This window comes from Mastomys coucha, unplaced genomic scaffold (assembly GCF_008632895.1).
Source record: "Mastomys coucha isolate ucsf_1 unplaced genomic scaffold, UCSF_Mcou_1 pScaffold21, whole genome shotgun sequence".
Taxonomy (NCBI): Eukaryota; Metazoa; Chordata; class Mammalia; order Rodentia; family Muridae; genus Mastomys; species Mastomys coucha.
Window position 1 is genome coordinate 177,905,281 of NW_022196904.1, and position 13,040 is coordinate 177,918,320.

Here is a 13,040-nt window from a genome sequence, read left to right on the forward strand (position 1 = left end):
GTGTGTGTGTGTGTGCGCGACTGCGTGTGACTTCAGGTGCCAGAGGCACTGGATGTGCCTGCAACTGGAGTTCCAGGTGTTTGTGAGCTGCCTGACGTGGGTGCTGGGAAGCCATCTCAGGTCCTCTGCAACGCAGTGTGTGCTTTTAATTACAGAGTCATCTCTCTAGCCACCAGAACAATTCTACTTGAACTTTTGGCCTCCAAAACTGTGAGCTGAAGAAACTTCTTTACTTTACAGGTAAATATTTCCTACCTCAAATATTTTGTTATAACATTGAAAAATAGAGTAAACCAGATATAGTGGTACAAGCTTGTAACCTAAGCAATTAGGAGGCTGAGGCAGGAGGATCATGAGTTTGAGACCAGCCTAAGCTAAATAGTGATATCCTTTCTCAATAAATGAACAAAAATAACCAAATTCATCCCCCAAATAAATTCCCAACAACAAAAGACTAATACAGATGGTATTCACTAATGAATCATACCAAGCAGTTCAGGGAAGTGATGATGATTGTCTATAATTTTTTAAGAAAATAAGCCAGGCAGTGGCTACATGCTTTTAATCCCAGCACCCGGGAGGCAGAAGCAGGAGGATCTCTGTGAGTTTGAGGCCAGCTTGGTCTACAGATTGAGTTCCAGGACAGCAAGGACTACAGAGTGAAACCCCATCTCAAAAAGCCAAAAGTAGATAGATAGATAGACAGACAGACAGACAGACGACATGGAGGAACATTCCCTGACTATTTGTATGTGGGGAATCATATCTTAATGCCAGAAGCAGATAAAGATATTCCATTCTTTAAAAGATGAATTTTCTTTTTTATGTGTATGAGTATTTTGTCTGAATGTATGTCTGCCTGTGGAAGACATAACAGGGAGCGAGGCCCTTGGAACTGTAGTTAGCTTTGGTTGTGAGCCACCATGCAAGTCCTTGGACTCAAACCTGGATCCTCTACAAGAACAAGTTGTAGGGAACCATGGAGATGGTATAGGTTAGCTGCCAGGAGAGGCATGCAGCATAGGTTTGTCAGGTTGGTCCGTGGCTCCTGGGTCACTGTGTGCCTTCCAGTTCCTGAGAGACTGACATATTCTCTCAGGCAGTTAAGATTCAGGCCCCTTTGTGTTCTCTGGACGTCCGCTTGGTAGTCAGAGAGTGGAAGTATGACAGGATAGCTGCTCTTAGACATTGATCTTGCATGCCCTGTCTAGCTTGCAAATGTCATTGTATCCTGGCAACTACAACTGTATTGACAATTGCCATTATAATACATTTCTGATAAAGGTATAAAAAGTCTAATTGCTCTCAATAAAACTTTCACAGCCTCAGTTTTGTTGCTGTGGTCCCTCCGGAGAGGCAGATGCTGTGAGTTCTAGGCTAGCTTTGTCTACATACTGAGTTCCAGGGCAGCCAGGGCTATGTAGAGAGACCCTGTTTTGAAAAAAAGAAAACTCAAATAAAACAAACAAACAAAAAACAAAAGCATGCAACATCATATGCTATATAGAATTATATGTTTGTGTGACTGCTGGTAATATGTTTGTTAATATCATCATTACCATAAACACACAAGTATGGTGATAACATTTTTAGGGATGGTATGATGGTTTGTATATGCTCAGCCCAGGGAGTGGCACTATTAAAAGGTGTGGCCCTGTTGGAGTAGGTGTGTCACTGTGGGTGTGGGCTATAAGACCCTCATCCTAGCTGCCTGGAAGCCAGTATTGTGCTAGCAGCCTTCAGATGAAGATGTAGAACTCTCAGCTCCTCCTGTACCATGCCTGCCTGGATGCTCACATGTTCCTGCCTTGATGATAATGGACTGAACCTCTGACCTGTAAGCCAGCCAGTTAGTAAGACTAAGTAAAGGACCATACTCATAAGTATCTAACCTTGTGTTGAGTTTTTTAAAAGAATAAACAGTAGCTGGAAAGATGGCTCAATGGTTTAAGAGCAAATATTGCTGTTGCAGAAAACCAGAGTTTGATTCCTAGCACCCAACCCATTATGAATAGCTGGAAACCACCTGAGCTCCAGGGGATCTGGTGCTGTCTTCTGCCCTCTGAGGGTACCTGCAGGCATGTGCACATACCACCCTTCCAACACACACATAAAAATGCACACAAGCAAAAATGAATTGCCAGGTGGTGGTAGCAAATGCCTTTAATCCTAACACTTGAGAGGTAGAGGCAAGAGAATCTCTATGAGTTCGAGGCCAGCCTGGTCTATAGAGTGAGTTCCAGGACAGCCAGGGCTACATAGAGAGACACTGTTTTGAAAATAAATAAAAAATAAAATAAAATAAATTGAGGATGGGAACATGGCTCAGTAGTTAAGAGCACTTACTGCTCTTCCAGAGGACCTGGGTTCACTTTCTTGAGCCCACACTGGATAGCTCACGTCTGTAATTCTAATTCCAGGGATCAAACACCCTCTTCCGGTCTTCAAAAGCACCTGAGTTCACATGGGACACAAACAGATAGGCAGGAAAAAAAAAAAAAAAAAAAGGCCGGGCAGTGGTGGCAAATACCTTGTATCCCAGAGGGAGGCAAAGACAGGCGGATCTCTGAGTTCGAGGCCAACCTGGTCTACAGAGTGAGTTCCAGGACAACCATGGCTACACAGGGAAACCCTGTCTCAAAAACATCCTCTCCCCCCAAAAAATAGATAGGCAAGCACATACTTATAAATAAAATAAAGGAATAAATGAAACTATAAATAAACAAGTGTATGGCAAGCAGAGCTGACCTACAGTAGAATTTTGTTTCAAGGTTTTAGGTATTTAAGAATTTTCTTGGATGAACTATTTAAAAACAAACAAACAAACAAACAACCTCTACAGACACTCAATTTAGGATTTTCAAGTTCTATCGCTATTCATTTCTTTCAGAGGTTCTAGTATACATCATTTGGCTCCATTGCTTTGGGCTTATGGTACCACAGTGCACCTTGTGATGGAGGGCTGTTCACTTCAAGGTTGGGATGGAAAGAGAGACAAAATGGGATCCGGTTCTCAATATCCCTTCAAAGGGCATACTTCAGAGATCTACCATCATACTATTAGGCCTTGCTTCTGAAGTAATTATAAGCAGAGTTTTAATCAGAAGGCTATTTATTAGTCAATATAAACTACTGATAAAAATATTAGTGATGAGCTGGGTGGTGGTGGCACACATAGGTGGATCTCCGTGAGTTTGAGGCCAGCCTGGTCTACAGTCTGGACTACACAGAGAAACTCTTGCCTTGAAAAGACACACACACACACACACACACACACACACACACAGAATTTAGTGATGTTGACATTTTTTCAATTTGGTCATTTGAATTTCACTTTCTTTGGCCTGTGTCCTTTGCTAATTTTAATAAAATGTTAGAATTGAACAGGATCTCTATTTTATTTTATAGATGTGGTCTCATGTATCACAGGTTGGCCTCCACTTGCCAAACAGCCAAGAACGACTTTGAGCTTCTGACAGTTGTATTAACGTGTCTAGCACCAGTGCTGGCACTAACACAGATGAGGAACTAAGACACAGGGGCTGAGTATTTTGTAGCCACACCACTGATTGGGATGCTATCCAGATCTTCTGACTCTAGAGATTCACCTAAATTATATTCTATCCTCTCCAGGGTAGCTACCTGGACCTTATCTTCCTTCCATGCCCATCAACTGAACATTTTAAATAATTTTAGTAAGCAGTTTGAGCTAAGCGCATGCGGTCCTTCCTCCTCGCACGATTGGACGCTTTGCGTCTCTTTTGGCCCCAGGGACTCGCCGTCGTCCGGCTGAGGTATTCGCTAGTTGAGATGATGGCGACTGGGACGCAGGATTCGCAAGCCCGATTTGGTCAATCGGTGAAGGGCCTTCTTACGGAGAAGGTGAACACCTGCGGCACCGACGTAATCGCGCTCACCAAGCAGGTGCTGAAAGGCTCGCGGAGCTCTGAGGTGAGCGGGCGTGGGCTCCCCGGGCCCGGGTCGCCTCTCAGCGCTCGCTCTGTGAGAGGCGGCGCATTGCATCCTGGGGAGTGTAGGCGTTTGGCCCAGGCGCGTGTTGCATTCTGGGTTCGCCTCTTCAGTTGAAGTTGAATACGTGTAGCTGGAAGAGATGTTGATGGGAAGGGGAGAAGCCCAGGCGGGCAGATGAGCTGCCGCTCCTGCACGGTGCCAGTTTGTGTTCCTGGGCGTCTGTAGTGAACATCAGTTGCCTTTCGAAACTCGACTTGGCGATGGTCTCACCTTCCAAGATTTCTTACACCTCTTTCTTTGTGGGTTTATTCTTTCTGTTTCTGGCCAAGTTCTTTACTGTATCCGAGACTAGCTTTTTCTTTTGCCCTACCATCTCCTTCCCCTTTCTCCATTCTCCATCCGATTCTATGAACGGAATGATTTGATGACATGTACACGCTGCCTGTTGAAGTAGGTATTTGCACTAGAGAAACTGTGTGCCCACACAAAGATACGTACATATCCATACACTTTTCTTCATGAGACAACAACTCATTCGTACATGGGCAAGTAAATGGACAAATGAGATGCAATGACCTCATCATTGGTATGTATTTACTAATGGAAAGTTAGACGTATGTGGTGCATAATGAGTAAACCTTAGTCTGAGCTCTCAAGAGACATAAGGGACTGCTTAGAAAACTTCCGGTTTCGCCTTCCTTCGAATGGAAGCCTTGAATACACCTGTTAAAAAAAAACGATCAAGAGCCAAGAATCTTTTTAGATTTCCATGAATTCCCCCTGCAGACTTGTCCATTATCTTGCTCTTCCTTAGTTTAGTAACCCTTTGTCTCAGCCACACATTTTCAACAAGTGTTTCCAGTGTCCAACTTAGTTTTCATAAGAATGGCACCTGCTTTCCTATGTAGTTGCAATAATGACACACTGTGTTCTCAGGTCTTTGGATCTGTGCCTGGATGTTCACAGTATCTAACTTATATTAGTTTAAACCTGCAGAGTAGCAAGAGCTAGCTTTCACTGACAGTGGCTACAAAACAAAATAAAACCCCCCCGCTGTCCAAGAAGTGCTTGCTCTTAACTGTATAACACAGCTGCTGAAGTCGCTGACCTGGTGATCTCTGGTGACATGCTTTGTGCCTGGTCCCATCTGACACGCTGCTTCTAGGAGTCCGTGTCAGGGGAAAGTTTGAAGAAACTAAAGAATTGTTATATTTCTTTTTTTCAAATATAAATTATGCAAGTCATGGTTTCACCTTTTGACATTTTATCTTGGTCGCACAGAGTTCCTGGGTCGTTTTTGTTGGCAATCACGTTGACTTTCCTCTTTTTTTGTAATTTATAGATTCTGTTTCTTTTATAGGAGATGTATGTGTATGCAAAATGTTGCATGCTTTATACAAATTGGAGCACACATTTTTCTAGATAAATTAGAGGAAGAAATGCTACAAATATGCTTAAACTTTTAAAAAGTAGTTTTGGGGCCAGCGAGATGGCTCAGCAAGTAGCAGTGTGTGCAACTAAGCAGGACCATCTGAGATTCCATCTGAAGTTGGGACCCATATGGTGGAAAGAAAAAACAAAGTTTTCAAAAGTTATCATCTAGCTTCCACAAGTGTGGAAGCCATACTACACACATCCTTTTCTCCCCACCACAGAATAAGTAAATAAATGCAATTAAAAAATTTTTTAAGGCCAAATGTAGTGGTACATGCCTTTAATCCCAGCATTTGGTAGGAAGAAGGAGGCAGATCTCTGTGAGTTTGGTCCTCAAAGTGAGTTCTAGCTTAGCCAGGGCTGCATAGTAAGACCCTGTACCCCCCTCCCTTCCAAATTTTAAGAGGTGGTGTTATATTTAACTCTAGTATGTATCAAACATCATAATGAATTTACCTTTACATGGTACTAATCGGGCAAGCTACCAAAAATCACTGCTGCCATTGGTTGCCCCTGAAGTAGCCTGTTCCTTTCCATTCCTCATCCTTATGTGTGTCTCTCACACGAGCGTCTTCTCCTGTAGGAGAGTGTGAGTGTGATCCCATGAAATAGTACGGATGAAACCAAGCCGAAGTTAACGGGATTTTTGAGACAGGCTCGACACACAATTTCACAGTTTTCCAGACTTTGCCTTACTGGATGCCTTCCATAGCATATATAGCATACTAAGTCATTTCCTGTACTAGTTCGTGAGGTGGCTGGGTGTCACAGCCACTTTCCGTTAACAGCTTTCATTTAACAAATAATTTCAAATGTCTGCTGTGTTCCAAGAACTGTTCTAGTTTCCAGGGCAAATCCAGGTACTCACGGAGCTTAGTATTTTGGTGACTATGGTGTTGGTCTTGATGACTGCACAAAGCCTGCTCAGTGGGAGGCAGGTGCTCTGTCACTGAACTATATAGCCCAGTCTTGAAGCTTACATGGAAAATGCAGTGGATTTATGCAGTCTGAAAAGAGTACAGAGTGGAAATTTACAGTGAAGGGAAGAGACAGAAAATAAGCCAGTGAACCCCACACTTCACTGGTGAATAAACACTTTGAGGAACAGGAATCTTTGGGTGATGAGGTTGACTTTAAACAGGGATGGGTCTGTAGGAAACTGACATTTGCACAGACAGTGGAGTGGAAATGCATAGTGAGCCCTGTGAGTATCTGGAGCCAGAGCAGAGAGTTGCAGGTAGAGCTGTGGACTGGAAGGACTTGAGATGAGGATGTGTACAAGGATTGGGTACCAGTCTGGCTTGTGCAGAACGTGAGGAGAGATGGAGTGTGTCCACAGCCAGTCATCCACTTTAACACTGCTGCCTACCTATTCTCTTGCACACCAGCTCCTGCATTTGAGTCTTGTGCCTAGTGAGAGTCCTTGTGGTTTTGTAATTGTCAATGTTTTTGCGACACTGGAGTGGAATCTAGAGAGTACTGTAGACAATCATTGTATTATTTAGAGAGTACTGTAGACAATCATTGTATCCTTTAGAGAGTACTGTAGACAATCATTGTATCCTTTAGAGAGTACTGTAGACAATCATTGTATCCTTGAGCTAAATTCACAGCCCTGTTGTCATATTTTTTTTTTTTTAAATCTCTGTGTGGTCTTGTCCTTGTTGCTGCAGTTGTATAATCTGTTTTTTGTGTGTGCAAATGTGCTGTGTGTGTGTGTGAGTGTACATGTAGGCATGTGACTAGGAGACAACCTCAAGTGTGGTTTCTCCGGTATTATCCACTTTAAAAGTTTTTTAAATAACCAGGTGTGGTGGTGCACGCCTTTAGTCTGAGCACTTACGAGGCAGAGGCAGGCAGATCTTTGTAACTTCAAGGCCAGCTGATCTACAGAGTGAGTTTCAGGACAGCCAGGACTGTTACACAGAGAAACCCTGTCTGGTAAGCCACAAAAAATTGAGACTAGGTCTCTTGGGCATGGGACTCACTAAGTAAGTGAAGGAAGCTAGCCATTGAGCCCCTGGGATCTGCCTGTCTTGCTGGTGAGCCAACACACTTGGCTTTCCCCTAGCCCTTGGGTTGTAGGGATCAAACTCAGGTCCTTGTCCTTGCAAGCACTTCACTGAGCTACACCCCTAGCCCCCTCAGCTGTATAACAAAATAATATGGGAAGTGATGGGGGGGGGTAAGCACACTGTAGCTAAGACACTTGGTGAAAGCAGGTGGGGGAGAGAAACTCACTGAGTTAATTATGAGCAAGTCAATGGTAAAAACAGGAGGAAAGTTTGTGGAATCTAGAAAGACACTGTACTGATTGTTTCTATAATATTCTATGTTAAAAAGGTAAAACTAAAAGTGTGAATGTATGTCTGGTTGGCATGAAAAAACAGTGCCAAGTGTCAGTGAGTACATCTGTCTTTCTGGGAAAGGTCTCTCTTATCTGGCATTTTGACACCCACGTGTCTCAGGCAGGTACAAATCCCATTAAGTTGTTTGTTTTTGTTTCTCAAACACCGTTTCTCCCACTGCCAGCTGTGTTCATCGCCTGCTTCCTAACCAATCTCTGCCCATTATAATTACCACAGCTCTGAAGCAGCAAATCCAATCACGCCACTTCATGTGTCAGATGAATTCTAAACCCCAGCTCCTCCAGCTCCTCAGAATTCACTTCTCCAGGAAGCCCCACCCTCACTCCCTCTACCCCCAGGATCCCACAGTGGGGCTTTTCCATCCATCTGCACTTGCCATAAGGGATTTTAGTGTCTTTATCCTGTGTAACCCCTCCAGATTGTGAACCCCACTATTTATCTCTCCATCCCTTCCTCTCTCAAGTTTGTTTGTTTGTTGTTTTGAGACAGGGTCTCTCTGTAGCACTGGCTGTCCTGGAACCTGCTATGTAGACCAGGCTGGCCTCAAACCTTATAGAAATCCACCTGCCTTCACTTCCTGAGTGCTGGGGTCAAAGGTGTGCACCGCCTCTCCCAGCCCCATTCTTACTTTTATCTGGGGTACTGGCTGCTAGTAAACACTCAGTAAGCACTTGCTAGATGAGTAAATGAGTGGACAGGTAGAGCCCTTTTCTGCTATCGGCTTGTTGGTTACCATCTCTCATGCATATGAATAGGAATCTGCTACTTAGAGAAGAGTCTGTAGGGACTGGGGAGATGGCTCAGTTGGTGAAATATCTACCATGTAAACACAAGTATCTAAGTTCAGATCCTCAGAACCCACGGGGAAAAAAGGTGGGTATGGCAATATTTGCCTGCATGGCCTGTTACCCTAGGTTTGGAGCCGGGAGGGAGCAGAGACAAGTAAATTCCTGAAGCTTGCTGGCAACCAGCCCGACTGACTGGTGAGCTCAGATTTAGCAAGAGACCTTGTCTTAAAAACAAATGCAGGGGCTGGAGAGATGCCTCAGGAGTTAAGAGAGCACTGACTGTTCTTGCAGAGGTCCTGAGTTCAATCCCCAGCAATCACATGGTGGCTCACAACCATCTGGAATGGGATCTGATGCCCTCTTCTGATGTGTCTGAAGAGAGAGACAGTGGGCTCACGTAAATAAAATAAATAAAAAACCGAATGCAAACAGTGTGTGAAGAAAGCTAGCCTAATGTCAATTCTCCCTCCACACAATACATACGCTACACATTTACACAGCTCACACACACACACCCTACTCACAACACATACACACACAACTCATACGAGCACAAGTGCACACATACACATACCGCTCATTCACACATGCTCACTCACCTATAAAACTGGCTACAGGTGCTGGGACTATAGCTCCATGGTAGAGCACTAGTGAAGGTCTCAGTTGGATGTTCTAGTCTGTCTGTCTGTCTATCTATCTATCTATCTTTCTATCTATGGTGTAGTATTTGTGTATCTGGAGTGGTAAAAGAATGGTTGAAGAGATTCTCTCTTGTGCTGGTTTGAATGCGAATGGCCCCCATAGGCTCATATATTTGAATGTTTAGTTCCCTGTTGGTAGACTGTTTAGGAAGGATTAGGAGGTGTGGTCTTGTTGGAGGAGGTGTGTCTCTGGGGATAGACTTTGAGGTTACAAAAGCTTACACCAGGTCCAGTCTTTCTGCCTCTAACTTGTGGATAAGATGTAAGCTCTCAGCTACTGCTCCAGCACCATGCCTGTCTGCTGCCATGTTCTGCCATGATGGCCATAGACTCATCTTCTGACACTATTAGGTAGTACATGTAATCTAGAGGCTGGGCACGGTATCATACACCTCACACCTGTGATCCCAGCCCTTGCAAGATAGAAGCAGGAGACAAGTTCAAGATCAACCTCAGTTGCACAGCGAATCTGAAGCTAGCCAGAGGCATGCAAGACCCTGCTTATTAAACAAGATATAGGACTTGGGGGATGGCTTGTTGGCCAACATGCTCGCTCTCCAAGTACGAGGGCCTGAGTCTTAGTTCCCAGCACCAATATCAAAAGCCTGCTGTGGCTATGCATGCTTGTAACCCTGGTCTTAGGAAATGTAGACAGGTAGACCTTGACAGTGTGCTAGACTACTAGCCCAGCCAAGCAGCAAGCTTCCAGTTCCGTGACAGACCCTGCCTCAAGGCAGTAAGGCAGAGAATGATAGAGGGGAGTATTTCAAGACCTTCTGTTGGCTTAAAATTTTCAAAACCTATCTTAATAACAGTTCTTAAATGCTTCAACCTCCCTTCTAGCCCACCACCCACCAGAGGGAGTGGAAAGGAAAGGTTAATAGGGAATGGGGGTTGTGGACCTGTTTAGAGAAAGTTCTTTGGGGCTGTTCCAACACCAGCACGAGTCAGCAGCGACAGTCTGGTCCATTTGACAGTCAAAGACTGTGGGACTTTTAAAGTTAATAAGACTGAGGGACTTTAAAAGTTAGTAAGATTCTGGGGATGAGTAAGAAAGGAAGGGTCGAGGCTTGATGTGAAGTGTTTGTGTGTCAAGTTGGCAAGGGGTCAATTGTACTGGCTGGTTTTGTGTCAATTTGACACAGCTGGAGTTATCACAGAGAAGGGAGCTTCAGTTGGGGAAATGCCTCCATGAGATCCAACCATAAGGCATTTTCACAATTAGTGATCAAGGGGGTAGAACCCCTTGTGGGTGGTGCCATCCCTGGGCTGGAAGTCTTGGGTTCTATAAGGGAGCAGGCTGAGCAAGCCAGGGGAAGCAAGCCAGTAAGGAACATCCCTCCATGGCCTCTGCATCAGCTCCTGCTTCCTGACCTGCTTGAGTTCCAGTCCTGACTTCCTTTGGTGATGAACAGCAATGTAGAAGTGTAAGCTGAATAAACCCTTTCCTCCCCAACTTGCTTCTTGGTCATGATGTTTGTGCAGGAATACAAACTCTGACTAAGACAAACACCTAACCTACCTCAGCCCAAGTCTATGTTTGTTTTTATATTTATATAACTTTATGTGTACAAATGTTTTCTCTCTGTGTATATATGTGCACCATGTGTGTGCCTGGTATCAGAAGAGGCATCTGCTCCCTTGTAAACGGAATTATTGATGGTTGTGATACACCATGTGGGTTCTGGGAACTGAAGCTGTTGTCCTCTGCAAGAGCAGCCAGTGTTCTTAGATATTGAGCTGTTGCTCCATCTCCAAGTTTGTTTTTAAAGAATCAGAAGTTAGTGGTCTGGCCAAAGCCGTTTTGCAGACTTCTCCCGGTACCTGATGTGTACCCCCGGCTGTGTTTATCAGAGCCGTACCCAACAGAGCTCAACGGCTCTGGAGCTCCGCGGCTCCGGGGATCGGCAACTCCGAAGTTCAGCTGCTCTGGAGCCCGGGTTCTTCAGGAGGGTGTAGGTGTGGAACACAGCTGTGCCAGAGCCGCCACTGTGCCAGTCAGACAGATTTTCTCTCTAGGACCTGGGGAGTGAACCAGACCTGCCAGGCTAAATCACCATCCCTTTTTGTATTTTCTTATTTTGAGACAGGGTCTCACTAAATTGGCTGTACTTACTGTGCAATCCAGACAGGCCTTGAACTCGTGACCCTCTACGTTCAGCTTCTCTAGCATCTGGTATTACAGGCCTGCACTACTGGGCCCATCTCAGAGGTGGGAGTTTTGATCATTATTGTTTTATTTTTGTTTTCTAGCTGCTGGGGCAGGCAGCTCGAAACATGGTTCTACAGGAAGATACCATCTTGCACTCAGAAGATGTAAGAAGCATTTGTGTTATGGTGTGTGTGTGTGTGTGTTTTGTATGACCATAGGAAAGTGGACTATTCTGTTTCTCTCTGTGTGTTGTGCAGAGTTTAAGGAAGATGGCAATAATAACAACACACCTTCAGTACCAGTGAGTATGCCCTACCAGCAGTCACCGGCTGCAGCATCCTCATCCTTACCCTGGTCATTTCTTTTGTGCTTCAGCATACCCTCCTATGGAGGTGGGAGGAGGGATGGAAGGGGAGGGGGAAATGGAAGGGAAGAAGGGATGGAGGGGGAGGGGGTGGGGGGGATGGAGGTGGGGAGGGTTGATAAAGGATGCAGTCTCCAGGGAAAGACACCTTCAGGGGAAATTGGGATGTGAGAGAGTGGGAGTCAGGGCCACTTTTTTTGACCTCCCTGTGTTAACCTGGGGCTCTACAAGGGAAGAAGGTATAGGAGCAGAACCTGCCAGGACCGCGTTGCTACTGTGTGGCACCTGGGAAACACTTGACCCGGGTCTGTCCACTCTGTGCCAGTGTTGTTGCTACCCTGGAGAGCGGAGTGGGGTGGCAGCTGGCATCCTGCATCTAACACACCATCAGCAACCTAGGAATCACTCCGATCTTGAACAGTGCCTTCACTGTAGTTGAAGAAAACCATCATTGAATTTGCCTTTTATTGTTTTTTTTTTTTTTTTACCTATATTTTATGTAGTTGATAAGATGCTTACCTATCAGCCCGGCGGTGGTGGTGCATGCCTTTAATCCCAAAACTTGGGAGGCAGAGGCAAGTGGATTTCTGAGTTCGAGGCCAGCCTGGTCTACAGAGTGAGTTCCAGGACAGCCAGGGCTACACAGAGAAACCCTGTCTCGAAAACCAAAAAAAAAAAAAAAGCTGCTTGCCTATCTATTGGGATTGTATGGCTGAGAATCCAAGTCCCAATAGCTAATGTTGAGGCAGTGTTTTAGGTGTGTACATATTAAGTATGTGGCTCTTTGGCTCCACATAATTACACTAAGTTTAAGCCTCGTGTATTCACTCTGCTGGTGTGATCTGTCGATGATAACTTCTCCTTGTTTCTTTCCTTCTTTCCCTTCCTGATTTAGGCAAGAAGCTATCCAGAAAAAGTAAGTGACCTCAAGAGACGATGAGCAGGGCTGACTGAAGCATGCTGGGAGTGACTGCTGTGCCCAGGATCAGTGAAAAAGTGGTTGACCTGTCTTTAAATGACCATGCTCAGGACAGCCTGTTTAGAATGTAAAGAACACTGTATATTTTAAGGATGTGCCAGAACTGGGTTCACTGCCTTTTAGTTCTAGAAGTTTCAGGGTACAGAGGCCGCCCTTAGGAATAGACATGTTTGCTTATAATGGTAATATTCATAAATAGAGCAGACATACTAACATCACTAAATGGTTCCATTTTCTTAACTGTGTGAAGTTTTTCTAAGCCTTTTTCTTTTTCTTTTCTT

The 13,040-nt window shown here is 44.7% G+C and overlaps 1 protein-coding gene across 1 annotated transcript in view; it reads left to right on the plus strand.

Annotated features, from left to right (window-relative positions):
* Positions 1–3,763: 3,763 nt before the first annotated feature.
* The window catches only part of Borcs7 (BLOC-1 related complex subunit 7), an 11,339-nt gene continuing 2,062 nt past the window's right edge, over positions 3,764–13,040 (plus strand). The window contains exons 1-4 of the mRNA XM_031390587.1: positions 3,764–3,951; positions 11,518–11,580; positions 11,674–11,717; positions 12,676–12,696. Of these exons, the coding sequence (XP_031246447.1) occupies positions 3,811–3,951; positions 11,518–11,580; positions 11,674–11,717; positions 12,676–12,696 (269 nt within the window). The 5' untranslated portion in view covers positions 3,764–3,810. The remainder of the gene's footprint in view (positions 3,952–11,517; positions 11,581–11,673; positions 11,718–12,675; positions 12,697–13,040) is intronic.